The 25,429-nt window shown below is 45.2% G+C and overlaps 2 protein-coding genes across 2 annotated transcripts; one reads left to right on the top strand and one right to left on the bottom strand.

The window, feature by feature from the left end:
- Nucleotides 1-281: 281 nt before the first annotated feature.
- On the top strand, nt 282-13,850 carry cdhr5a (cadherin-related family member 5a). Its single transcript, XM_020654487.2, has 14 exons — nt 282-522; nt 1,623-1,795; nt 1,914-1,973; nt 2,281-2,370; nt 2,448-2,534; nt 3,358-3,462; nt 3,546-3,731; nt 3,852-3,942; nt 4,908-5,005; nt 6,227-6,433; nt 8,264-8,377; nt 8,464-8,530; nt 8,646-8,806; nt 9,166-13,850. Exons 1-14 carry the CDS (start codon nt 432-434, stop codon nt 9,739-9,741), a joined length of 2,106 nt encoding a protein of 701 aa, XP_020510143.2. The 5' UTR covers nt 282-431; the 3' UTR covers nt 9,742-13,850.
- Nucleotides 13,851-15,117: 1,267 nt separating this feature from the next.
- ctsd (cathepsin D) lies at nt 15,118-23,620 on the bottom strand. Its single transcript, XM_020654479.3, has 9 exons — nt 23,401-23,620; nt 21,325-21,481; nt 17,923-18,046; nt 17,708-17,826; nt 17,422-17,621; nt 17,124-17,246; nt 16,461-16,605; nt 16,142-16,240; nt 15,118-15,653 (listed from the first exon to the last, which is right to left on the bottom strand). The coding sequence occupies exons 1-9, from the start codon at nt 23,460-23,462 to the stop codon at nt 15,492-15,494; spliced, it is 1,191 nt and encodes a 396-aa protein (XP_020510135.2). The 5' UTR covers nt 23,463-23,620; the 3' UTR covers nt 15,118-15,491.
- Nucleotides 23,621-25,429: the final 1,809 nt, after the last annotated feature.

Below are 25,429 nucleotides of genomic sequence, written 5' to 3'. Positions count from 1 at the left end.
TTATCAGCTCAGTCTTCTTCTATCTCACTGTCAGCTCATGGAGCGCCTCGTTCAGATGTCTTCCTGTCTTTGTATTCCTCTTCACATTCGTCTGTTCATGTCTGAGTTTCTCTTTCTAAACTTATAACGATCTTTGTTGCACTCTTCTCTGACCTCTGTTTGGATTTTTTGTCCCCGGGTACGAGAGAGTTTTCCAGCTGTCAACATTCCGGTGCAGGATTCCTCCCATGATGCATCAGTGCTCAAACAGATGCAGGTATTTCAGTGGGAGGCTGAGTCCTCTGCGATGAAGTCACAAACATGAGGCCTGTAGTCGACTCCCACTCTGCTGCCACAGCACAGACAGCTCTTTATGTGGCCGAGTACCAGCTGGTACCACGGCTCCTCACCCTCCTCACCCACTTCACCCGAGTCTGCTCCGACACCACGACATGGACCTGAACCTGAGGACCAGACCTGAACACGTCCTGCTGGGATGCTTGGTGTCCGTCTGTCTGTGTGCGTTTGGCTCGGCTGAGAGACGTGAGTACACCGACGACTCCTAAAGACGAGGATGTCTTCTGTCTCTGCAGGGGGGGAGGAGGGGGAGGAGGGGGAGGAGGGGGCTGAGGATGTTTCTGTTGATGCTTTGAAGGCCGTCAGACTTTCTGATACTTTAATATTCTGGATTTATAAATGATACGATATCTGTTTTTCTCATGGTCCATATCTAAATGTATCGAAACTTAAAAAAACATGAGTCATATTTCAACCCAAAGCTGCAGGGAGAAAGAAAGAGAAAGAGAGAGAAAGAGAGAGCGAGAGAGAAAGAGACAGAGGGAGAGAGAGCGAGAGAGAGAGAGCGAGAGAGAGAGAGAGAGCAGTGTTTGTCTAAAATGCACAAAAACATTGGCAACACTTTGGTACTGAAATGTTGCCAATGTTTTTGTGAGGTTCATACGGTGCTCTCTCTCTCTCTCTCTTGTTCTCTCTCTCTGGTCGATAAACGATTCTAAGTCCTCTAGTTGTTGCATTAACATACAATACTAATGGAGAGCAGAGAAGGAGAACGTTTCAGTACAGAAACATCCCCAACAAATTTTTGTGTTTTCCTGCAATTTCTGTTGATCCAAAACAATAAGTCACAAAGTACTGCAGCGCCTGTGACGTCAGATCTCTGTTGTTTTTCAGATTTATTATCATTTTATTCTTTATTTAGAGACAGGACCAGGGAGAGAGAGAGAGAGAGAGAGAGGGGAGGGACCTGCAGGTCGGACTTGAACCCGGGCCGCCTGCTTGAGGGACTATAGCCTCAGTATATGTGGCACGACCTAACCGCTAGGCCATGTGCTCCCCAGATGTTGATATTACTGCTGGGAACAGGACGTGGTCAGGAGAATCGTAACATTTTTGTGCAATTTAGACGAAGTCACTTATTTTTACATTTACAAGCTGTTTGTGTACTGCTCGCCTTTGACTTGAGATCTGGGTTGCCATGGTATCAGACAGATGTTGATATCAACTCGAGCCTGGATTGCACAACTTGTTAATGCAGGGGACGTCATCAGGGGATTATGGTGGTGTTGCAGACTTGAAGTTGTCCGTCTCCCTCTAAAATAATTTCGTCGTCTCTCTCCTGTCAGTGTGCACGGTTCCTCCCGGCCCGGTGCCGGTCCCTGAGAACAACACGGCAGACGTGGAGGTGGTGAAGATCAGCTCGAGCAGTGACGTGACTCTGACGGTGTCGGTGAACCCTGAAGATCTGTTCTACCTGAGAGGAAACGCTCTGATGGTGAAGAAAGGACTGGACTACGAGGTGACACACACACACACACACACACACACACACACACACACACACACCCACACACACTGTGATAAATACATGCTGTGTGTGTGTGTTGTATTAACCTGTTGTGTATTTTGTGTGTCAGGCGGTGTCCAGTGCAGCTCTGGTCGTGTGGGTTCAGTGCAGCAGAACAGGATCCAGCTCTGTGAGTGAAACACGTTTTACACAAACATCACCGTTTTTAGTTTAATAGTAGATATACCTTCTTTCTCTGAGTCCACTTTTGTGTCCTCTCGTCTCACACCCTCTCGTCTCGCGCCCTCTCGTCTCGCGCCCTCTCGTCTCACGCCCTCTCGTCTCGTGCCCTGTATTTGAATGTGGTAGAAGTGTTAAACATTGGTTATGATCTATATCAGGTCATTATCAGTGATTGACATTCATTGAAAAAGCATTTTGTGCACTGAAGCACCTGTTTGAAGCTCTCTCATCGTCTCCTGTGCTCGGACCTGCAGGTGAACGAGTCTGTGGAAGTCCTGGTTGAAAACGTGAATGATAATCCTCCGAACTTTGCACAGAATCACTTTGTCCTGGAGGTGAACGAGGTGAGGACTGTTCATCAGCGTCACATGTTCCTGTTTGAGCTTGAACGTGAGGCTGACTCTGATTTCTCCTCCTTCAGCTGACTGCGGTGAACTCCAGCGTCGGACGGATCCAAGCCTCAGACGTTGATTCAGATCCGCTCTTTTATCGCTTAGAGTCTGCTACAGTAAGAACAAGAAAATACTGAGTATTAAAGGTCACACATGATGTAAAATCTACTTCACCATGAGTCTCTGACACTAATATGTGTCTGTCTACAAACCCCCCACTGATGAGAAAAGTCCATCCTCTCTGTCTCTTGCCTGCTCCACTTTTAAACCAAAACCTGCACGAAGAGAAAGAGAGAGAGTTCTCTAAATTGCACAGATACATTGGCAGTGTTTTGGTACCGAAACTAAAAACTACAGTGGCCCTGAAGGTCAATTAAAAAAAACATTTTACTGAGCTTATTTGACTGATATTGGTCATAGACGAATTAGGACTTTGGCTTTGTCCGATCAGAAACAAGCAGTGTTGTCCTTTTTTGTAGTTGACTTTCAGGGCCACTGTAGAAAGTAGACTCAATCTTCTTTATTCTTTGTACAGCATTTGTGGAAACTACAAACAAAATGCATGTACACTGCCGACATATTTGTTCTATTATATTATATATTTAAACAGTTTGCAGGAGTTTGTCTGAAACTTTTGGTGATTAAAAACAAGAACCTTACCAAGTATAGTGTCTAGGAATTAAGTTTTTGTTGCCATGGTATCAATAGTGTTTGATATTTACTAAATTCATATCAATGAAATAAAGGTCCAACCAGTGATATATGTAGTGAGTGAAATAGGGGGGAGAGACAGCGCTCTACAATGTTTAGAATTTAAACTGCAGTACCCATTTTAAACACTAGGGGTCAGGGTCACATACTGCTCCTTTAAAACTCTGGAATGGTCTCAGCCTTCTTACTTTAATTTAATCTGTATGAATTTTTCTCTTCATCTGTCAGGATAAATATTTCCGCCTTGAAAACATCAACTCTCCAAAGATTCTGGTTAAAAGCATCCTGGATTACGATGTCGTGCAGAAGATCTCTCTGGTTTTACATGTTCAAGTACGGAAGCGTTAATCATTTATAATAAAATCACCGTTGCGGCTGCTTCCCTTTGACCTGTGAAATGTGTCTCTTGTATTCAGGACACATTTAACGGTTCAGCCTCGGACCAGCCTTTTTTCACGTCGGTGGCCTCCATCACCGTGCTTGTGAAGGATGTGGATAACCGGCCGCCATGGTTTCAGCCATGTTTGAGGACAACCTTGGGAATCGCCAAACTGTGTGTGAGCACGGGCTACAAGGGGCGAGTCAACCTCACCGAGAAGGAGGTGAGAAAATGATCAGACGTCTCTTTTTATCCGTCTTTAGCCTAACTGACACTGACATAAGAAATAGAGACCAGGCTCGTTGGTCGGAAGGTTTTCACATTCTCTGGTTTGAACCGTCAGGAGGGGCCGCTGGTTCTGGAGCCCGGGCCGGTGTTTGCCAGAGACGGAGACAAGAACCGGAGCGAGCAGATCAGCTACAGAATCCTCAGAGGTTAGACTGTCAAAGCTTCATGTATTTATGTGTCCATTTGTTTTTTAGTGACTTTAGCTCACTGTTCCTTTATCTTTCAAACTTTTATCATTTAGTTTGAAATAAACGAAAGGTACTGTCCCTGTGCCCTAATGAAAGGACAAGTGTTCAGTGAAGATACCGCTTGCTCCAGTCATGCCCTTATATCCTACTGATGAGTTACATCGCCTACCCTATGGCCATTAGTCACCACCTTCAACAGACCCAGGCTCCGTACATAAGAGCTCCAGGTATGGCCCCTCTTGGCCCGCACAACTCAACAGTGTGGACCGAAGGGCAACAAGAGCCAGCACATCGTCCAATTAGTCCCACCACACCTTAGGGAGGCCGGAAAGCGAACTACAGAGTCCCAGGGTCATTGACATCCTGTGAACCGTGGCTCTCTACCTGTCGGTGGACTCCAGCCGACTGACTTGATTGACTTCATTAGAGAGGACAGCTGAAGGTGGACAGGAGACGTTGGGAGGAGAGAGAGAGTTGGGGGACGGCATGCAGCAGAGACCCTGCACTTCATGTGCTGCACATGTGATACAGTGACCTGCCAAGCCAGTTCGGTTAGACCGTCCCATGGACTCAGTATTCATCCTTAAGATGACGCTAAAGTCAGGGGCATGTTACCCTAAACACTCTACCTCGTGAGTTGACACAATGACAATGTGATGTTTAAGATAACGGAGAGCAGACACAGATTCTGCCAAACAAGTCAGATATGGCGGGAGACACAGCGTGACCTTGGATGGCCTAGTCACAGCCAACCCCATCAGCAGAGCTGAGACTGTCGTCAGACCCAGGGAGTGAGCTTAATGTCCGTTCATCTACAGAGATACAGAAACCCCATCACCCAGCCTGAGAGAGAGGGGGGGAGGAGCTTAACTCACAGTGATGTGACGTTGACCTCAGTTTATGTTGTTTTTGTTCTTCATCAGGAAATGAAGGAAATATCTTCCAGATCGACGAGGAGACGGGAAACATCACAATGACGAAGGCTGCTGATATCGTTGGACCGATCACTCTCACTGTTCTGGTAAAGACGTCAATAATTGGTCCTGAACATATGTCATTCATCTAACTTTATGCTTCACGTTTGCTGTCATCGCCATGGTTATGTTTGTTGGGCTTCCTGCTTCAGTCAGCTTGCTTCCTCAGTGGCGATTGTTCCGTTCACGTAACATTTCACAGAGTGCGTGCTCGGCCGTCCTCTGTGTTCTCATTTTTTGGCGTCTTTTGCCTTTAATTCAGACAGGAAAGTGGATAGAGCCAGAAAAACAAGGGAGAGAGCGAGAGACCAAGCAGCAACCTCGGTGTTAAAAATGAAGCCGATGCTAAAGTGCAAAATCCGTCAGTACATCAAGTGTCCACTAGAGGCTGGCTGCAGAAGCACAGGATGTCACATACACACCCATTCTAAAAAGCCTGTTTTTACAGCAGAGATTACCATGTCTACAGCCTGGTTAAAAAAAAGAAATAGGTCTGATTAGCTCATGTCTCGATGGACACACACTGTACGGAGGGTGAATGTTTTGATGACTCATCAGTTTTGATTTGATGAAGGATAAAAGTTATTCAAAGGCATGTAGCTGACCTGATTGACAGGTGGGCGCGGTGTAATGGTTTGTCAGGAGTCTTAAAACCCGCCTCAGCTCCAGCTCTCAGCCTGTCGTTAGGTTGACTGAAAGTTAGACTGAGACAGCGTTTCCAGCATGGAGACCGCCATCGATGGGACTCCAACGCCCCCTGCAGGAACAGACGGGTGACGTCACTCAGACTTCAAATGTTCATATTTACAGTCAGTGTTAATGACAGGCGGAAAAGAAGCCACAGGATGGATTCAAACCCACTAGGGCACTAACCACTAGGACAATGGCGCCCCCATAAAAAATCAGAAATTTTGGCAAGCTTGTGTGAAATGTTCAGGGCAAGAGTTGATGATCTCATTGCGAGCATGGACAGGATAATATTTAGAAAGTCGTCTAAATAGTTTGCCCAACATTTTCCCTTTACACACAAACACATAAATGTAACAATAACAACTAACGGACTGAAAAGTTGGTATCCGCCGACCTGTGAGTTTGAGATGTGGCAGCTTTTGGTTGAAATCCAACTTTTGGATACCATGGATCATTAGAATAAGACAGAATGTATCGTTTTAAATCCCCGGAGTATCTAAGAGTGTCTCCGGATCTTAACACTTTGACCTGAGGTGAATTATGGTGTGTTGGTTTTAACGTTGTTCTCGGTCTGTCAGGCGTCTCAGGTGACAAACAGGGATCAGTTTGCGGTGACGCAGGTGACCATCGAGGTGATGAAGAAGAGCAGGAACCCTCCTCGCTTCGAGAAGGAGCGATACGAAGGGTTTATCTACAGCAACTCGGTCCCTGAGAGCATGATCCTCCGAGACCGGAGCACCAACAGACCCTTCAGAGTCCGAGCGCGGGATGAGGACTTCGCTGCGGTGAGAATATTAATGTGAAACCTTTACTGACCATCAGCTTTGTTTAAATATTCATGACATGCTTCTCTCACTGCAGAAACCTTTAAAGGCTTTAGATGTGATTTTTCACACATAAATATAATATAAATCAAGAATATCCTCTGAAAATAACTCTGTGAGTCATGACTGTCTACAATGGGTGTAACACCCGAGTCCCACTGTCTGTGATGTTTTCAGAGTTTTCAGAGTCCTATCTTCAGTTTGTTTACATTGACGGGACAGCGGCTTACTCCTCCCCTCACAAAAGTTGTTTAATTGAGGGACTAGAGAAAAGAAGAATAACATACTGTACTCACTGCTTAACTGTGTTTCTAGATCACGCTCATTTCAGGTAAATTTACATGCAGTGTGAAGATACCAGCATAATAAAGATCGCTAGCATTAGCATGCTAACACAACAATGCAGCGCGAGTTGTTTTGGTTTCATGCTGGTGCTCAAGGGCGACATCTGCTGGATCAAAAAATCGCATAAAAAGCCTTTAATGACCAGGTGTTCTGCATGTCTACCTGTTTACTGACTGGACTGACTAATAGATTTTATAACATCCCTGTAAAATGATCAGCTATTGAATTCTTACACTTTTCATACACTGAGGGGTGTTCTGGTTTACACTCTGTTATTTAGAGACATGCATAGACTGCGCTGGAATTGTCTTGCTCGAGGGCATCTCTTGGCAGTACTTAGAAAATCTCCTGGCACTTCTTTAAATACTATTTTCCATAATATAGTCCGCAATGGGATATGAACCGGCAACCCTCTGGTTCCCAACCCAAGCTCCTATGGACCGAGCTACTGCCGCCCACAAACATATACTTAACTTTAAGCTGGACGTACACTCTGTACTTTTAAGCCTGGTGGTGCTTTCCATTTGATCTCAGAAGTCGATAATTCTGAGTTGCTGGTCTGATACGTCGTCAGTAACGCCCCCTTAAGTTGGAATTCTGACTTGGAAACTCAGAGACCCTTCTGTAGACTGAGTTAAAATCCAACATGGCTGCTCTTTGCATGTGGTTTATATTTATTAACAGCTTAGTCCTCTCTTAGTGTAATAAAATCAGTCACTCCGATAGTATCATAAAAGTTCTGTTTGACATGTTGTCGTGTTATTTTCACGCACAAACCATCAAGTAGTAATTAGCTTACAAAACAAAGGTTCTCCTAGAGGGGCCCATAGTGCTTATCCCACTTGTTGGGACGTTTACTCGGGTGTGACGTCATTCCCAGCTCGCAGCTCTGAGTTCCGATGTGAATTGAACGCACCATTATACCTGAGCTTTGAGTCATGTGACTAATTTTGATGCCCGGTTGAATTTCACGTCTGAAACATGTCTGAGCCTCTGAGGGGAATATAAACAAACTGAAGAAATCTCCGTCCTGTCTTTGTGAACACAGAGTAGAGAACAACAAACCCAGAGGGAGTTTGACTTCACTCTCTTTAGGAAGTCATTCAATTTATATATAATATGGTGGTGGAGACCAAAAACAGAGCTCAAAGAGAGCAAAACAAGCATTCATCAGACCCCAACATGGCCCCAGAACCAACCAGCAGGAGGGCTTCAGGAGGAAAGGAAACAGAGATCCTGAGGAATCTGTCCGAGCTGAAGGACGTCAGCTGTTCATGAACTCAACACCACTTCAAAGATATTTCTCTTTCTCTTTTTGTTCTCTGCTCCATTTTGCTAACCTGTTGGTCACAACAACAAGCACATGATTGGCTAATAACAAGTCTCTAAACACAACAGGTCACTCCCCTGTATTTGTGAACATTGTTCTGTTTCTGTGTGTTTCAGGGTTTGAATCCCGACATGAAGTACGAGGTTCAGTACAGCAGCTACGTCAACGTCACCTACGACGGTTTTGTGATCCTGAAGAGAGTCGTGAAGACCGAGTCCTTCGCTCTCCAGGTGACTGAACAATTCAAATCAATCACCAGAAAATATGTTGGCTGACATGTAGTGACACGTTAAAACGTTTATTTTCCTGAACGCAGCTCCGAGCCGTGGACACGACAACGGGAGAGTTTGGGACAGCTGCTCTCTCTGTTCAGGTGATACCAGGTGAGAACACTCGAGTGAGCCGTAACATAGATCACAGCTGTTTACACTGTTCACATCTGTCTGGGTAATTCTAATAAAGACATAATGATACAACTCTTGACTCACTTGCGTCCAGCCGTAGCCACCCCGTCTGACTCTACCATCGGGTACCGTCCGGGGGACATGGTGCTGCTGGGGCTGGTCATGGCGGCTCTGTTGGTGCTTTGTCTCATCGTCATTGGCTTCCTGATTTCCCGCTTATGGAAAGGAAACGCCGGCATGGACAAAATATGTGAGGTATGTTCTATTTTTATTTTGACTCTTTGATTACTGACATGATTAGCCGTCAGCCACACCCCTAATTATGTAAATTTAGACAGACTCTAGTGGACACTGGAGGAACTGCAGCTGTAAAGTTGGACATTTTAACTTGGGACTCCATGGGGACTGACTCACTGCAGGAGACAGACTCTAGTGGACACTGGAGGAACTGCAGCTTTAAAGTTGGACATTTTAACATGGGGCTCTATGGGGACTGACTCACTGCAGGAGACAGACTCTAGTGGACACTGGCGGAACTGCAGCTTTTAGGACTTGGATAAATTGTTCAACTTTAGAAGTAATTGCTTTCTCTCCTCTCTCTCTCTCTCTCTCAGTGTTTTGGCCCCTGTCTGAAGGGCGAGCATGCCCGCTCTGGTCACAGGGACTCTCTTCAGTTCACCAACGATGGCTTCACCTCTGAGGGAGACCAGAGCCGCGGCGGGGCCCGGCACTGTAACAACGTAGTTCCTCGGCGGAGCACCTTCCCTCAGCCACGAGGCCGGGTTATCCCCCTTGAGAGACGGAGCCGACACTGCTCCTCCTGCGGTGTCTACGACAACCACGTCGGTGCCGGGAGCCCGTCAGCGAGGGCATCAAGGAGGGGGAGGGGTGACGGGGACGACTATGCAGCGAGGGCCAGCCTTATTAAGCAGAGGAGGAAAGAGGGGCAGAAGACTGTCTGGTTCAAGGAGAGCGAGGGCTCCTCTGACATCGAGGTGGAGATCATCCCTGATTCTGTGGGCCGGGTGGAGGAGGAGACGCAGGAGGAGCTGGAGGGGGAGATGGAGATGGAGGGGGTGGTCAGAGACCCGGCGGCCCCTCTAAGAGAGTCGGAGGGGGAGCAGGAGGGGCAGGAACCTGGAGACATGAGCTCAGAGACAGAGAGGAGGAGCGCGGAGCAGGAGGGCTGACAGGAACAGGAGGAGTCAAACATCAAACTGACACAGAGCTTATTTTCTGTCTCTAATGGAGGTGACGCCTGCAGGAGGGGGTCTCACAGGATGTCTCAGAGAGTCCCATCATCTGTGGGGCAACTTCAAACACCTCCAGGACAGACTCAAGGACGGATTCAAGGACCCAAACATGATACTGTGAGAGTGTGAGAACACAGTCTGAGCCCATGACTTGTCCTCCTGTGTTTACACCATGAGATCAGAGTTTTCTGTCACTCCTGCACCTTTTTTAAAAGTTTAGGTCCATTTCAAACAACGTGAAACATATTTTTATAGTCTTTGTTCCTAGTTTTGGTTAACTTTTGAATTCACTAAACAACATTTCTCTAACTGAGCGGTCTAAAGACACAAAGCTGCATAGAGACAGAGCTTTCTGTATTTAATATAAATCCACACTCTATAGATCCTCTTTGGGGTCAACTTAGTTTAAAGTTTAGAGATCACCACGGTCACAAGAACACGGTCGGAAACAAGAAGGATGAACTTTGTCGATATTCCAGTCGTGCACACCTGCTGGAGACGTGCACACGACTTTTCAATACTCATAACTCGTTTAACGCCTAGCATCCACGATATCTACATTTTAAAGAGGTCATATTATACCCTTTTTGGGGTTCGCATATTTAATCTATGTACCTACTAAAGTATGTTCACAATAGCTAAAGTTATAAAAAAGTGTCTGTTTTCATGAACTGCCGCTCCATGCACCGGCTCGCTTCTGACTCTCTCTCTGAGGCTCTGAAGTGCCCACGTTCAGAGTCCCCACGTGTGCCAAGTCTGATCTGATTGGTCAGCCTGTCGGCTCTGCCGTGATTGGTCAGTCGCTCAGCACGGTTCTCGAAAATGTCCCGCCCTTTTTACCATATTGGGAATGCAGCCACTTTGGCTCCGAGGGGAGCAAAAACATTAGCACCTTAGCACTACTGTGCTACCGCAGACTACGGCATATCGTGGGCGAGCTACAGAAGTTAATGGGCGTGCAACATGAGCTGCTGGACTTGCCACAACGAGCCAATGGGCTTAGATCAGTGATATCACACTGACAAATTTTCGAGGGGGGCTAGAACCGAGCGTTACATGCAGCTAATGCTGCAGCTAACAGGAGGACGTAGGAGAAGCCGCGTTTCCGCAGACTTTGAATTTTTGCACATAGATGTGCCTAAACATGCACAGGACACTTGGAAAACACACTAAAGAGCATATAAAACCAGAAAAAGCATAATATGACCCCTTTAAAAACCTCTTTAACTTCTTTGAAAGCTACCAGTAATTTCCACAGTCTGTGTGCACCGCGGTCTGTTAGCAGTGTGCACTACGGCACTGATCGCTCCCACTCTCCCAATCAGTGATTTTGTTTCCCCATGCTGCTGTGAGGTGCATGTGTGAACAACCAGATCAGGAGAAAAATAAATGAGTGCATGTGTGAAAACAGCTTATGACAACATCTGAAACGGTAAATGACCCTGATCTCGTATAGTTTCTGTAAAGGTCACACCTACACATTCACACACTGATGGTAGAGGCTGCTGAGTAAAGAATCCATCAGTATTAAGTCATACATTCATACACATTCACACACTGATGGTAGAGGCTGCTGAGTAAAGAATCCATCAGTATTAAGTCATACATTCATACACATTCACACACTGATGGTAGAGGCTGCTGGGTAAAGAGTCCATCAGTATTAACTCATCCATTATTACACATTCACACACTGATGGTAGAGGCTGCTGAGTAAATAGTCCATCAGTATCAATTCATCCATTCATACACATTCACACACTGATGGTAGAGGCTGCTGCGTAAAGACTCCATCAGTTTCACCTCATCCATTCATACATATTCACACGCTGATGGTAGAGGCCGCTGAGTAAAGAGTCCATCAGTATCAATTCATCCATTCATACACATTCACACACTGATGGTAGAGGCTGCTGCGTAAAGACTCCATCAGTATTAACTCATCCATTCATACACATTCACACGCTGATGGTAGAGGCCGCTGAGTAAAGAGTCCATCAGTATTAACTCATCCATTCATACACACTGATGGTAGAGGCTGCTGGGTAAAGAGTCCATCAGTATTAACTCATCCATTCATACACATTCACACACTGATGGTAGAGGCTGCTGGGTAAAGAGTCCATCAGTATTAACTCATCCATTCATACACACTGATGGTAGAGGCTGCTGGGTAAAGAGTCCATCAGTATTAACTCATCCATTCATACACATTCACACACTGATGGTAGAGGCAGCTGGGTAAAGAGTCCATCAGTATTAACTCATCCATTCATACACATTCACACACTGATGGTAGAGGCTGCTGGGTAAAGAGTCCATCAGTATTAACTAATCCATTCATACACACTGATGGTAGAGGCTGCTGGGTAAAGAGTCCATCAGTATTAACTCATCCATTCATACACATTCACACGCTGATGGTAGAGGCTGCTGGGTAAAGAGTCCATCAGTATTAACTCATCCATTCATACACATTCACACGCTGATGGTAGAGGCCGCTGAGTAAAGAGTCCATCAGTATTAACTCATCCATTCATACACATTCACACACTGATGGTAGAGGCTGCTGGGTAAAGAGTCCATCAGTATTAACTCATCCATTCATACACACTGATGGTAGAGGCTGCTGGGTAAAGAGTCCATCAGTATTAACTCATCCATTCATACACATTCACACACTGATGGTAGAGGCTGCTGGGTAAAGAGTCCATCAGTATTAACTCATCCATTCATACACACTGATGGTAGAGGCTGCTGGGTAAAGAGTCCATCAGTATTATCTCATCCATTCATACACATTCACACGCTGATGGTAGAGGCTGCTGAGTAAAGAGTCCATCAGTATTAATTCATACATTCATACACACTGATGGTAGAGGCTGCTGGGTAAAGACTCCATCAGTATTAACTCATCCATTCATACACATTCACACGCTGATGGTAGAGGCTGCTGAGTAAAGAGTCCATCAGTATTAACGCATCCATTCATACACACTGATGGTAGAGGCTGCTGGGTAAAGAGTCCATCAGTATTAACTCATCCATTCATGCACACTGATGGTAGAGGCTGCTGGGTAAAGAGCCCATCAGTATTAACTCATCCATTCATACACACTGATGGTAGAGGCTGCTGGGTAAAGAGTCCATCAGTATTAACGCATCCATTCATACACACTGATGGTAGAGGCTGCTGGGTAAAGAGTCCATCAGTATTAACTCATCCATTCATACACACTGATGGTAGAGGCTGCTGGGTAAAGAGTCCATCAGTATTAACTCATCCATTCATACACACTGATGGTAGAGGCTGCTGGGTAAAGAGTCCATCAGTATTAACTCATCCATTCATACACATTCACACACTGATGGTAGAGGCTGCTGGGTAAAGAGTCCATCAGTATTAACTCATCCATTCATACACATTCACACGCTGATGGTAGAGGCTGCTGAGTAAAGAGTCCATCAGTATTAACTCATCCATTCATACACATTCACACACTGATGGTAGAGGCTGCTGCGTAAAGAGTCCATCAGTATTAACTCATCCATTCATACACATTCAGACGCTGCCGGCGAAACATCAGGAGCAACTTGTTGTTAGGTGACTTGCCCAATAACAAACAGGACATGTGGCTGCAGGAGCTGGGGATCGAACCCCCAACCTTTGTGTTGAGAGATGACCGCCCCCTTAATAAATCCACTCTACAGATCTTCAGTATCCTAATATTAAAATTACGAGGATGTGAAATCACCTGCAGTCAGGTGATGAAGCCAGTGGGTGAAGAGAGCCTCCTGATTGGTCTAAAAACCTGCTGAGAGGATTTCAGTCTCCCCCCCACTCTGCTCCTCTTGTGTACGAGCTTAAACACGTTTAATCTACTAAGAACTAAAACGCTGAGACGAGGATGTGATGTGGGCGGTGTTTTATTCAGGATGTTCAATGAAATAACATTTTATGGAAACTTTTATGGGTCATGTATTTTTGACTTTTTGTACTTTGAAGTGATTTATGTCTAAATAATAAAGTTTGGAGGAAGTGCTGACTCGGCTCACCGCTGATTTTTGCGTTTCAGTCTGATCCTGGAGGTCATTTGGATATTTAAACGAACAGTTCCACCGCTTTCATCACTCATGTCACCTTCATGAAGCCGCATCAAAGTCAGTTTGATTTAACTCTGATTACAGTAAATAAATGGAGGCTCCCCATCCCCTGCTGGCCTGCACACACACTGCTCCAGGACCACCCAGGCCTGAGCACGGTCACCTCTGGACATATGTCCGCTGTGCTCCGGCTCTCCGGGGCTTTTCTTTCCAAGTGAGGAAAGACATTAATTGCAGTTTGCGTGATCCGGGAGTGCTACAGTGTCATTCAGCAGACGTTAAAAACAAACAGAAAGGTTCTGACATTCAAGGTGGTATGATTGATTCATGACATCAACTCATGCACCGAGTAACAGGAAAGACAACATTCCACCTTAACATTTCAGGTAGTTTCAAATAGCTGCCATAGACCCGATAGCCACACGGTGAACCAACACAGAGAACATGGAGGAAACTTTATCAACATTGTTCCTTACTTTCAGTTGTGTTCAGATACGGCCCTCTTACAGTCCAATATTATACTTCATATCCACGTTGTTTACCCGTTCATGAGCAACTGAAACGTGCTGAAGATACCTCTTCCAACTATGCCAGGGAGTGTGAGTACCTAGGGGTACTTTAACTCTCGTCAGGATACAACCGGGCTTTTATTTTGAAGGTTTTTCCTGTCTTAAGCGGAGAGTACTTTACTTGCTGTGTGCTTTAATTTTGAAATAAAGTAAGGCCCTTCTGGTAGATGGAAGATAAGGACATGAAATTAAGCACAGAAACAGGAGGTGGTTAGGGATCCAGTCCGTGAGTTCACTCGCATTTCAGCGTTGTGGAAGCACGGCACGCAGAAGCTCCACACACAGTGCTGTTCTCCCCTGCTGGCTCAGCTGATCCCGTCTCGCCTCTGTTACTATCTGAAGACGGTACAGATGGGGGGGGGGGGGGGGGGGTCACTTCGTCCCACATTACGCCTCCACGTTCAGATTGAAGGAGAACTGGCACGGGTCGTAAATATCATGGCAGACTGAACAGGGCTGTAGTTCGGGGTTCGTTGTACCTCTGCAGTGCTCAGGAAGTGAACTGGCACGTCTCCAGCTACCAGACATGGTCCACACCGGGACTCGAACCGGTGACCCTCTGGTTCAAAGTCCATACAGACTGAACAACATCCGCTCTTATACAGATTGATATTGTTAATAAAAACACAGAAAAGACAGATTATTTTAAAACTGTTTATTTAAGCCAATCACATTAAAATACACCTCAAAGTCAGTAGTAGAATGTCCTCCTAAAATGCCAATTATTAGTGTTCCATTTAAAACAAATCCCTGATTAAAACAAGAGAGACGACGTGGATGTCAAAAAGGGCCATGCTGATACGATCACCTGATCTATAACACCTGTCACTTCAAACCTCCACCCTGACTCCCTCAGCTGAAAATGGTTCTCACTCTTCTGATCAGTGCAGTAAAGCTCTACACAGAAGCTATTGCTATAAACGGTTTGATTACAAAGCAACGGAACACGTGCAGCTGACTCTCCGTAAACTAGGAGCTCTGGATTTGAACCTGTTGCTTCAGACCGCCATGTGCCTATTTGGACTTTGCAAAGCCCACCCTGTCGTTGTCTCGGTCAAACACCGTGTAGTACTGGCCGATGAATACATCTCCCAGAATCCACAGGGGCCCAGCGGGGGCGGGGATGTCCAGACCCATGAAGCCGCTCAGACAGATGGTCTTACCTGCCTGGTTCACCTGGAAACCAAGGAGAGACGTCAACATTAGAAAAAAGAGCTGCTAGATTTAGAACATGCATAGTTCTACATAGAACATAAATCTACAGGTAGAACCCAAACCTACAGGTAGAACCCAAACCTACAGGTAGAACATAAACCCACAGGTAGAACCCAAACAAACAGGTAGAACATAAATCTACAGGTAGAACTTAAATCAAAGACAGAGCTGCTGATTGGTCTATGAGGTTGTGAAGTTGCTCTTTGGTGTGAAACAAATTATGTTTTGAATTTAACTTTTGAGATCCATGTTTTGTTTTGTGCATCTGTCTCAGATGTATGTTGTGTGTTTGTTTTCCTCAGACAGCACACTCTCCTCCTGGCGTCACACAAACACACAAAGCTGTACTTGTTTTCCTTTGCAGTGACACACAGAGCTGTATTGTCCCTGCAGGAGCTTGTTCTCTGTCGCCCCCTGCTGGTCTATAAACCTTACAGACTCAGCCTCACCTTGAGGATGTACTGTTCCCCGCTCAGAGAGTAAGACTGCCCCCCGATGGTGAAAGTGATGACGGGCAGCGTTGGGACTTTGTCACAGCTCACCATGTACTGAAACACATTCAGAACACAACCCAGTCATTAAATGAATCCCTTTAACCACAAACTGACCGGAGCACACAAATACAACAGGTACAGAAATACAGTTTGTACTAAGTAAAAATGTATTAATGCAAACCAGTTACAAGAATAGAAATGTGCTGTGTTATGAAGGGTTCAAGAAGGTGTGTGTGTGTGTGTGTGTGTGTGTGTGTGTGTGTGTGTGTCTCACCTCTCCCTGGATGAGGGGCGTGGCTCCGATAGCTTTCTGCAGGTTCCTGACCTCGGCTGACGGGCCGGTGATCAGAGACGTTCCACTGTCCACAATGGCTTCACAGCCGCTCGTACACAGACTGAGCTTAGGGCCCACCGACATCCTGATACACACACACACACACATTTATTTATACACACGTTTCACTATTCAAAGTCCAGTCACAGCATCACGGACCAAGTGGAAGAAAACATCTAAATTCCTTTCTGTGTTCTAACCTCTCTCCCTTTTCAAAAGCATCTCCAATATTGATCCTAGTTTGAGCACGTTTCTGCTCGTGGAGCTTATTAGAAACATGCAGAGGCTTTTTAGGTCGGGTACAATCACTTCTATCTGAACCACTTCTCTTGCCCGCTTCCATCGCTGCAACACCTGTTGACCTGATAACGGCTCTCATATCTGGCGGGGCGTCCAAAACGGCCATGTGGGGGTGCCTTAAAACCGCCTACCTTCTCTGGTCCTAACAAATCCAGATCATTCAGGAGCAGAATCTAAAGTTAGAAGGAGGACATACTGGCTGCTGCATTGTTGTCAGAGAAGCCAGCACTTCAACATGTTTCCTCACTTTAAACTTCTATGTTATCTTAACATATTTAATAATTATATGAAAGGAGCACTGACCCGTCCACGTGAATCTGCCAGTACGCCTTGCGGGTGATGTTGACGTAGTGGAAGTCTCCGCTGTAGTATTTGGGATCGGTTCCTCCCAGCAGCAGCTCGCCGCCGGGCTCCGTGTCTGGGTTCCTGAACGTGGAAGACAAAGCGAGCATCTTTAAGAGGATGTTGATTGTTTGGTCGTGGCAGCTTTTTGTTAAAAATATGACTTAAGATCTGAAGTTATTTTTAAAGCTTTCAATCATTAAAAATAAGAGTTAACACCGTTCTTAAAAACTTGGTATCAAATGATTCAGTTCCCCACCTGTTCAGGTAGAAGGAAAAGACGTTCTTCTCCACCTTCTTCTGGCTCATGATGTTGTCAAAGACTGGAGCGACCCCATCCACAGAGATACGAGGGTACGCCATGCCGAGGATCCCGTCGAACTTGGCGGCGATGAAGGCCACGCCCGGCTGCTTGATGGCCTCTCCGAAGAGCTGGGTCTCCACAGAGAGGTCTCCGATCTGAAACGATCAAGAGATAAACTTCAGACAGTTTGACATTAAAGCTGCCCGTGGATTTAAAGACAGGTGTTGAGAGAGGATCTTACAGTGCAGGTGTCCTGGCTCAGGTACCCCGACAGACTTCCTGTCCCGTACTGGATGGCGAAGTCGGTGCCGTTCTTCACGTATGTGCTGGACTTGTCGGAGTTATATTTGTGATGAAGCACTGAGAGAAGAGGAGTCAAACGTATCACTTCAACTACATACCTTACTACACAGCTTAACTTAACAACTGTTACCATGGTTACTACGTCAGACTCACAGCAGGCGATGTCCAGGATGGAGCAGTGAATGGAGGGAACCCACAGGTTGGAGGAGCCGGTGTCGAATACCACGGTGAAGGGCTGAGGGGGGGTCCCCAGACCAATCTCTCCATAATACTGAGCCTGAACAGAGAGAACAGAATGACCATCAGAAACCAGGAGAGAACAGAACGACCATCAGAAACCACGAGAGAACAAAACGACCATCAGAAACCACGAGAGAACAAAACGACCATCAGAAACCACGAGAGAACAAAACGACCATCAGAAACCAGGAGAGAACAAAACGACCATCAGAAACCACGAGAGAACAAAACGACCATCAGAAACCAGGAGAGAACAGAGTGACCATCAGAAACCAGGATAACCAGGAGAGAACAGAGTGACCATTAGAAACCAGGAGAGAACAGAACGACCATCCGAAACCAGGATAAGCACGAGAGAACAGAACGACCATTAGAAACCACGAGAGAACAGAACGACCATCAGAAACCACGAGAGAACAGAGCGACCATCAGAAACCAGGATAAGCACGAGAGAACAGAGCGACCATCAGAAACCACGAGAGAACAGAACGACCATCAGAAACCACGAGAGAACAGAACGACCATCAGAAACCACGAGAGAACAGAACGACCATCAGAAACCACGAGAGAACAGAACGACCATCAGAAACCACGAGAGAACAGAGCGACCATCAGAAACCAGGATAAGCACGAGAGAACAGAGCGACCATCAGAAACCACGAGAGAACAGAACGACCATCAGAAACCACGAGAGAACAGAACGACCATCAGAAACCACGGGAGAACAGAACGACCATCAGAAACCACGAGAGAACAAAACGACCATCAGAAACCACGAGAGAACAAAACGACCATCAGAAACCACGAGAGAACAAAACGACCATCAGAAACCACGAGAGAACAAAACGACCATCAGAAACCACGAGAGAACAGAGTGACCATCAGAAACCAGGATAACCAGGAGAGAACAGAGTGACCATTAGAAACCAGGAGAGAACAGAACGACCATCCGAAACCAGGATAAGCACGAGAGAACAGAACGACCATTAGAAACCACGAGAGAACAGAACGACCATCAGAAACCACGAGAGAACAGAGCGACCATCAGAAACCAGGATAAGCACGAGAGAACAGAGCGACCATCAGAAACCACGAGAGAACAGAACGACCATCAGAAACCACGAGAGAACAGAACGACCATCAGAAACCACGAGAGAACAGAACGACCATCAGAAACCACGAGAGAACAGAACGACCATCAGAAACCACGAGAGAACAAAACGACCATCAGAAACCACGAGAGAACAGAACGACCATCAGAAACCACGAGAGAACAGAACGACCATCAGAAACCACGAGAGAACAGAACGACCATCAGAAACCACGAGAGAACAAAACGACCATCAGAAACCACGAGAGAACAAAACGACCATCAGAAACCACGAGAGAACAGAACGACCATCAGAAACCACGAGAGAACAGAGCGACCATCAGAAACCACGAGAGAACAAAACGACCATCAGAAACCACGAGAGAACAGAACGACCATCAGAAACCACGAGAGAACATCAGAAACCACAAGAGAACAGAACGACCATCAGAAACCACGAGAGAACATAACGACCATCAGAAACCACGAGAGAACAGAACGACCATCAGAAACCACGAGAGAACAGAACGACCATCAGAAACCACGAGAGAACATCAGAAACCACAAGAGAACAGAACGACCATCAGAAACCACGAGAGAACATAACGACCATCAGAAACCACGAGAGAACAGAACGACCATCAGAAACCACGAGAGAACATAACGTCTTAACGAACATCAGAATGTACAGTAATCAGAAAAGCCTGTTTGGATTATCTGGACTTTGAAACGCTCGATTAAACAAACCGAAGAACTCGGTGACTGATCTCGTGTTTCCAGGAAATCAGATTATGATAATCCTCTCACACATGGAGGGCTGCAGAGAAACTGAGCTCCACGCCGCTCTTCAAACAGGACGTTAGGAAGTACTTTTTTTTTTTTTTTTAAAGCGTTGGAACTTCTCATGCCATCACTTATTAAAATAAACAACTGTCTCCTTTTAACACCTGTGGTATCAGAGAAGTATCCGAGAGACATGTTGAAACTGTAGGTGCTGAGCAGAAGGTCAGTTTGAGGAGGCGTTACAGTTTGAGGAGGCCTTACAGCCAGAGGAGGCCTTACAGTCTGAGGAGGCCTTACAGTCTGAGGAGGCCTTACAGTCAGAGGAGGCCTTACAGTCTGAGGAGGCCTTACAGTCTGAGGAGGCCTTACAGTCAGAGGAGGCCTTACAGCCAGAGGAGGCCTTACAGTCTGAGGAGGCCTTACAGCCTGAGGAGGCCTTACAGTTTGAGGAAGTTTGTGTGCAGCTCAGTCGATAAATCACTCGTTACACTTTCACAATGACCTCCTGACACAACGATATCTCATGACTCCACAGAAAACAAGCAAACTTCCCCCATCACGTGACGGGACGGTGTCCTTCTTTAAGTCACTCACACTGCTTCCTGTTTCGGAGCAGAGCTGCAGCGCTCAGAGTTCTCCCGTGGTCAGTGATTGATCTCACGCTCTCCATCTTTGAGTTGAAAGTTAAACAGTGGCTCAGAGAGGCCGTGACATCACTGCTGTCCAGCAGCTGGTTCAATCTGAGAGAGGCCGGCGCCAGACAAACTCATGACCCACCGTTGATGGTCTGTCATTTTAAAAAAGTAACGTCATGCAACGAGTGATTTTTAACAAACCGTGACCATTGAATCCCCCGATAGGCTATGTGCTGGAAAGGTAAGGCTCGGTGCCACCAAACTAAACGCTCCCCTTCTTTACTTTGATTGGTCGGTGAAGGAGAAGTGACATTGACGCTGAGCTGTTCCAAAAGATCAACTGCTTTCAACTGTGAACAAAATACAGCCGACGTCCAGCTAAACTTAACTCAAACTTTAACTGAAGCAGCAATGGTTTTCAAATGTGAGACGGTGGCATGTTTTTTTTGGCTCTTTCTCCTCCCTCGCTTTCTTAAAGTCTAACTGATGTTATCATGAGGCTGAAAGTGATTATCAGACAAGTTTAAGTCAAACACATTTCCTGTCAGCTGAGCAGAGGAACACCGAGTCAGCAGTCATGAGGTAACTGTTCCTCCTGATCTGCTCACAGATGACTCTGCGTTTCTCCAGTCTGGACTGTTTACAGGACTGATCGTGCTCAGGGGGGGGGGGGGGGGGGGGGGTCTGGGAGGATTTACAGTCCAGGTCAAACACAGAGCACCTCTGTTGTTGCGTCTCAGCGGTGCATTAGTGAAAGCCAAGACTCAAAGAGTCCACAGGTGAGTGGTTTAAGAGAGCCATGCTTACGTCCAGGTAGTTCTTCAGGGTTTCTGGAGTGGGTTCGCTGCTGGAAGGGAAGCCGAAGTTGTACTTGAGGGAGTGTTTGTCGGCCAGCAGCTCCTCCGCTTTCCTCCCTGAGTCCGTCAGCTCGCGTCTGATGGAGCGGAATTTCTTTAAGGGGATTCTGAAGGAGGAGAAAACAGGAAGAAAGCGGCGCAGAGGTTTATTTGCAGCGTGGAGACAGCAGATGTCTGAGGCTCACATGTTAAAGTAATTCAGTAAAACATCAACACACATGGTCAGGATAAGAGTTGACCCCTTTACTATGCTGCTCACTGCTCTCATACAGATGGATGCATAATAAGCTGAGCAGCTGTGGCCAATAACACTCGTCCTGTAATGGACACATCCCTACAAAATCTACAAGAATGAGTCCAGAAAATCAACACTTGACAAACAGGTATGAGCACAATCCTCATTACTACGAAAGGTGCCGAAGTGTTAGTGTGGTTCAGACTCCATCAGGAGCTGCTTTAACATCTTTGATCATTGAAAACAAAAAAAGGTATTACAAAGGAGATATGGGATCAGCTGAGCCAGCGGGGGAGTGCAGCACTGAGAGTGTGTGTGTGTGTGTGTGTGTGTGTATGTGTGTAGCTCCCGCTGTGCCGTGCTTCCCCAACGCTGAAACACAATGCGAGTTCACAGACTGGGACGCCAATATTGGGCTGTCACAGAATCAATATGAACGTACACAGACATGATGATAGCTAAGCTTAGTCTTCAGACTAAAGCGTTCAAAAATGTTGCTCCTTCACTTGCTCATGTGCACACCGGCAGTGCTGAGGAAGTGAACTGGCACCTCTTCAGCTACCAGACCAACTTCCATATTTTGGGCTGGCTGCACCGGGACTTGAGCCGGTGACCCTTCGGTTCCCAACCCAGGTCCCAATAGACTGAGCTACTGCCACCCCAAGATATACGCACCATAGCCTAAAAAAAAGCCACAAAGCTTAAAAAGATCTTCTGTCGTGTTTTTACCAAAAGAGAGCACCATCTAAAAAGTGCTGCAATTTGTTGGCAACTTTCAGTTGCATTACCAGTATAACCACAAACAACATCCACACCTTCAACAAGAGGAGAAGTCCTAGACACCTTATGTTGGGAACTCCCTAGTTTTTAATCATTAAAAAATTGCAGGAAAAAAATTGTCTTAATTGCACAAATATGCCTGGATGTTTATTTGCGCAATTAAGACAGAGTTGTATATATTTCTGATCATTTGCATTCAGTACTCGCTGTCCCTGCTGCAGGACACAGAGGAGAAGAGCAACCTTTGATCCTAGGGCTGTCCAGCTCCTCACCTCCTCAGCTCCTCAGCTCCTCAGCTCCTCACCTCCTAACCCCCCCCCCACTTATCCATCATTACACTACGGTCACTTTATTTATCTCATTTTTACCTTACAGTTATATTGTTTATATTAGTTCTATTGTTCCATTATTCACCATGCACCTTATTAACTTATCATTTAGTATTTGCCTACTTGCACATAGCTCTGTGTGCATATATATTTATTTATATTTATTTCTCGTTTACTGCATATAGTTATGTTTACATCTGTTAGTCCGATCACTGTCCACTTATATCTACTCTTTTATCTTCTGTATTTTTAAGTTAAGTCTAAGCTTTAAATTATATTTAAATTGACACTTTACATTTAGGTTAAAATGTTTCATAATTGCACTGTTGTTAATTTACTGCTCTGATTGACTTTGAATTGCCCCCCGGGGACAAATACAGTTTTTTTACTTCGTAGTGTTTCTTTCCTCTTTCTCCTTTAATTATCTGCTTTAATGTTTCTGAGTGTTTAGAAGAATTGAGGGTTTATTAAGAGAACATGAATGAAAAGCTTCACTGTGACACTGAACGAGTTAAACTCAGTTTCTGGATCAATCTGCAGAGTAACGACAGACTGACAGATGTCATGAGCTAGAACATGCTAAACATGCTAAACATGCTAAACATGATAAACATGGTAAACATGATAAACATGGTGACGTTAACATGTTACAGACATCAGATGGTTAATCTTCTTCACTCACCGGATGATGGCGTCGCCCGTGACGACAAACGCCGCGAAAACAATCAGCACGAAGCTCCTCATCCTGGCCGGGGTCTCTGGTCTCTGCTGGACTCAACAACAAGCGATGACTGAGCACTTCAGCTGCTCGTCGTCTCACCGACTTTTATCAGCTGACCGAGTGTCACGTGAGTGACGTCACTTCCTGTTTGTTTACCGAAGAGGAGCGCGTGATCGGGGACGTGTCTAGTTTTTCCGATAAGAAATAAATAAAAACAACATAAAACACTTATTTTACCTAATCCCACCAGTAACCAGGGTTATAGGACGAATTGTTTTAAAATAAAGAGATTTATAGACTTTAAGATCTATATTTTATTAATTAAGATCTAAGAGAAAAACGTCGTAATGTCACAAGGTTAAACTCGTAATTTTAATTTGATGAGATTAATAATAATAAATAATAATACTAATAACTTTATTTATATAGCACCTTTTAAAAACACAGGTTTACAAAGTGCTTTGACAAACAAGAACAAACTAAACCAAACACAGAAGAACATAAACAACAGCAAGAACATAACAAATGCAAAATACTAAAAATAATGAAATACAATTCAACAGAAAAGAACCCAAAGTGCACGATACCCAACCATAGACTGTAAATATTACCCAATAGTACCCAACAGACATATATAACCCGACCATTATAAGAACCATCATAAGCTAAACACTAAGGTCTATTCCATCTGTATGGCCTTGTTGTAAATAATGTGAACACAGTATGAGAATCGTAATCTGTCCAAAGACACTGATGTTTTCAAGTCTGCCTACTATACTACTATCTGCACCTTATTAGGCTATACTGCGTTTAACAGTAGTATGTAGTAATCAAACATCTAATTAACGTCAAGAAAGCTTAAAACAAACCTGATTCAAGACGAGGAGTAGGCCTGATTATTATTTATTTTTGGTTAATGATTTATCTGTTAAAGGTCCAGTCAGTGAGATAGCATGTTTCCTTAATGTCTTATCATACAGGAAGGTCACTTTATCTTTTCACTCACTATGTTGAAGTGCTGGCTTCTCTGACAACAATGCAGCAGCCGATATGTCCTCCTTCTAACTTTAGATTCGGGTCCTGAATGCTCTGGATTTGTTTGGACCAGAGAAGGTAGGCGGTTTTAAGGCTTTGACTTGGTGTATTGGTGCTAAACAATTAACAAGGAAATAAAGCAGAACTAGCAACAACTTAAACAGTACAGTATAAGAAGCTATTACAATATATAAAATAGAAACACTAGGGGTCAGAGTTACATATTGGTGTTTTAGCAGCTTTGCCTCAGAGCCCTAAAGTTCTGGACCTCCCTACCTGAGGACGTCAGGCTGGCACTCTGTAACTGTTTTCTTATAGGAAGGCCTTTTTAATGATTGACTAGTAATTCATTTCCTGCTTTGATTCATTTAATTTATTTTAACTGGCTAATGTGTCCTCCTGTGTTCATTCTGTGAATCCCTTTGTAACACTTAGATAGTGCTATATATAAAAAAGTTATTATTATTATGAATACAGAGGGAGGTGTTCTAAACTGGTTTCCTCAGTGAGTTTTCTGCCTGTAATGAAGAAGACCGACCATGGAGGGGCTGCATCGCCCCAAAGATCTGAGATCAGGACTCTCCATCAGAGGACATGGACACACCTGCAGACACACTCACAGAGACATCCTGAACACAGCTGGATCAGAGACACACCTGCAGACACACTCACAGAGACATCCTGAACACAGCTGGATCAGAGACACACCTGCAGACACACTCACAGAGACATCCTGAACACAGCTGGATCAGAGACACACCTGCAGACACACTCACAGAGATATGTTTTGCTTTAATAGAAAACGTTCCATTCAGCCTCCAGCAGCGCTCCAATAATCTCATTGACTTGATTAGTTTGAAGCTTAGTGACGGCTCTTCGGTCGGGGGATTTAATAGTTCATCAAGCTTAAGAAGGATAATATTCTCAACATAAAGAAACTCTTAATTCTTCCAGT

This window comes from Labrus bergylta, chromosome 3 (genome assembly GCF_963930695.1).
Source record: "Labrus bergylta chromosome 3, fLabBer1.1, whole genome shotgun sequence".
Lineage (NCBI taxonomy): Eukaryota > Metazoa > Chordata > Actinopteri > Labriformes > Labridae > Labrus > Labrus bergylta.
Note: the sequence above shows the minus strand (reverse complement) of the source record. Positions and strands in the feature narration are given on the sequence as shown.

Coding starts and splice junctions, on each gene's coding strand:
- cdhr5a (XM_020654487.2), top strand. CDS start 432: ATGGACCTGAACCTGAGGACCAGACCTGAACACGTCCTGCTGGGATGC. Junction 3,732..3,851: donor TCAACCTCACCGAGAAGGAG/GTGAGAAAATGA, acceptor TTGAACCGTCAG/GAGGGGCCGCTGGTTCTGGA. Junction 3,943..4,907: donor CAGCTACAGAATCCTCAGAG/GTTAGACTGTCA, acceptor GTTCTTCATCAG/GAAATGAAGGAAATATCTTC.
- ctsd (XM_020654479.3), bottom strand. CDS start 23,462: ATGAGGAGCTTCGTGCTGATTGTTTTCGCGGCGTTTGTCGTCACGGGC. Junction 21,482..23,400: donor ACGGGCGACGCCATCATCCG/GTGAGTGAAGAA, acceptor CTCCTCCTTCAG/AATCCCCTTAAAGAAATTCC. Junction 17,622..17,707: donor TGAGCCAGGACACCTGCACT/GTAAGATCCTCT, acceptor TGATCGTTTCAG/ATCGGAGACCTCTCTGTGGA.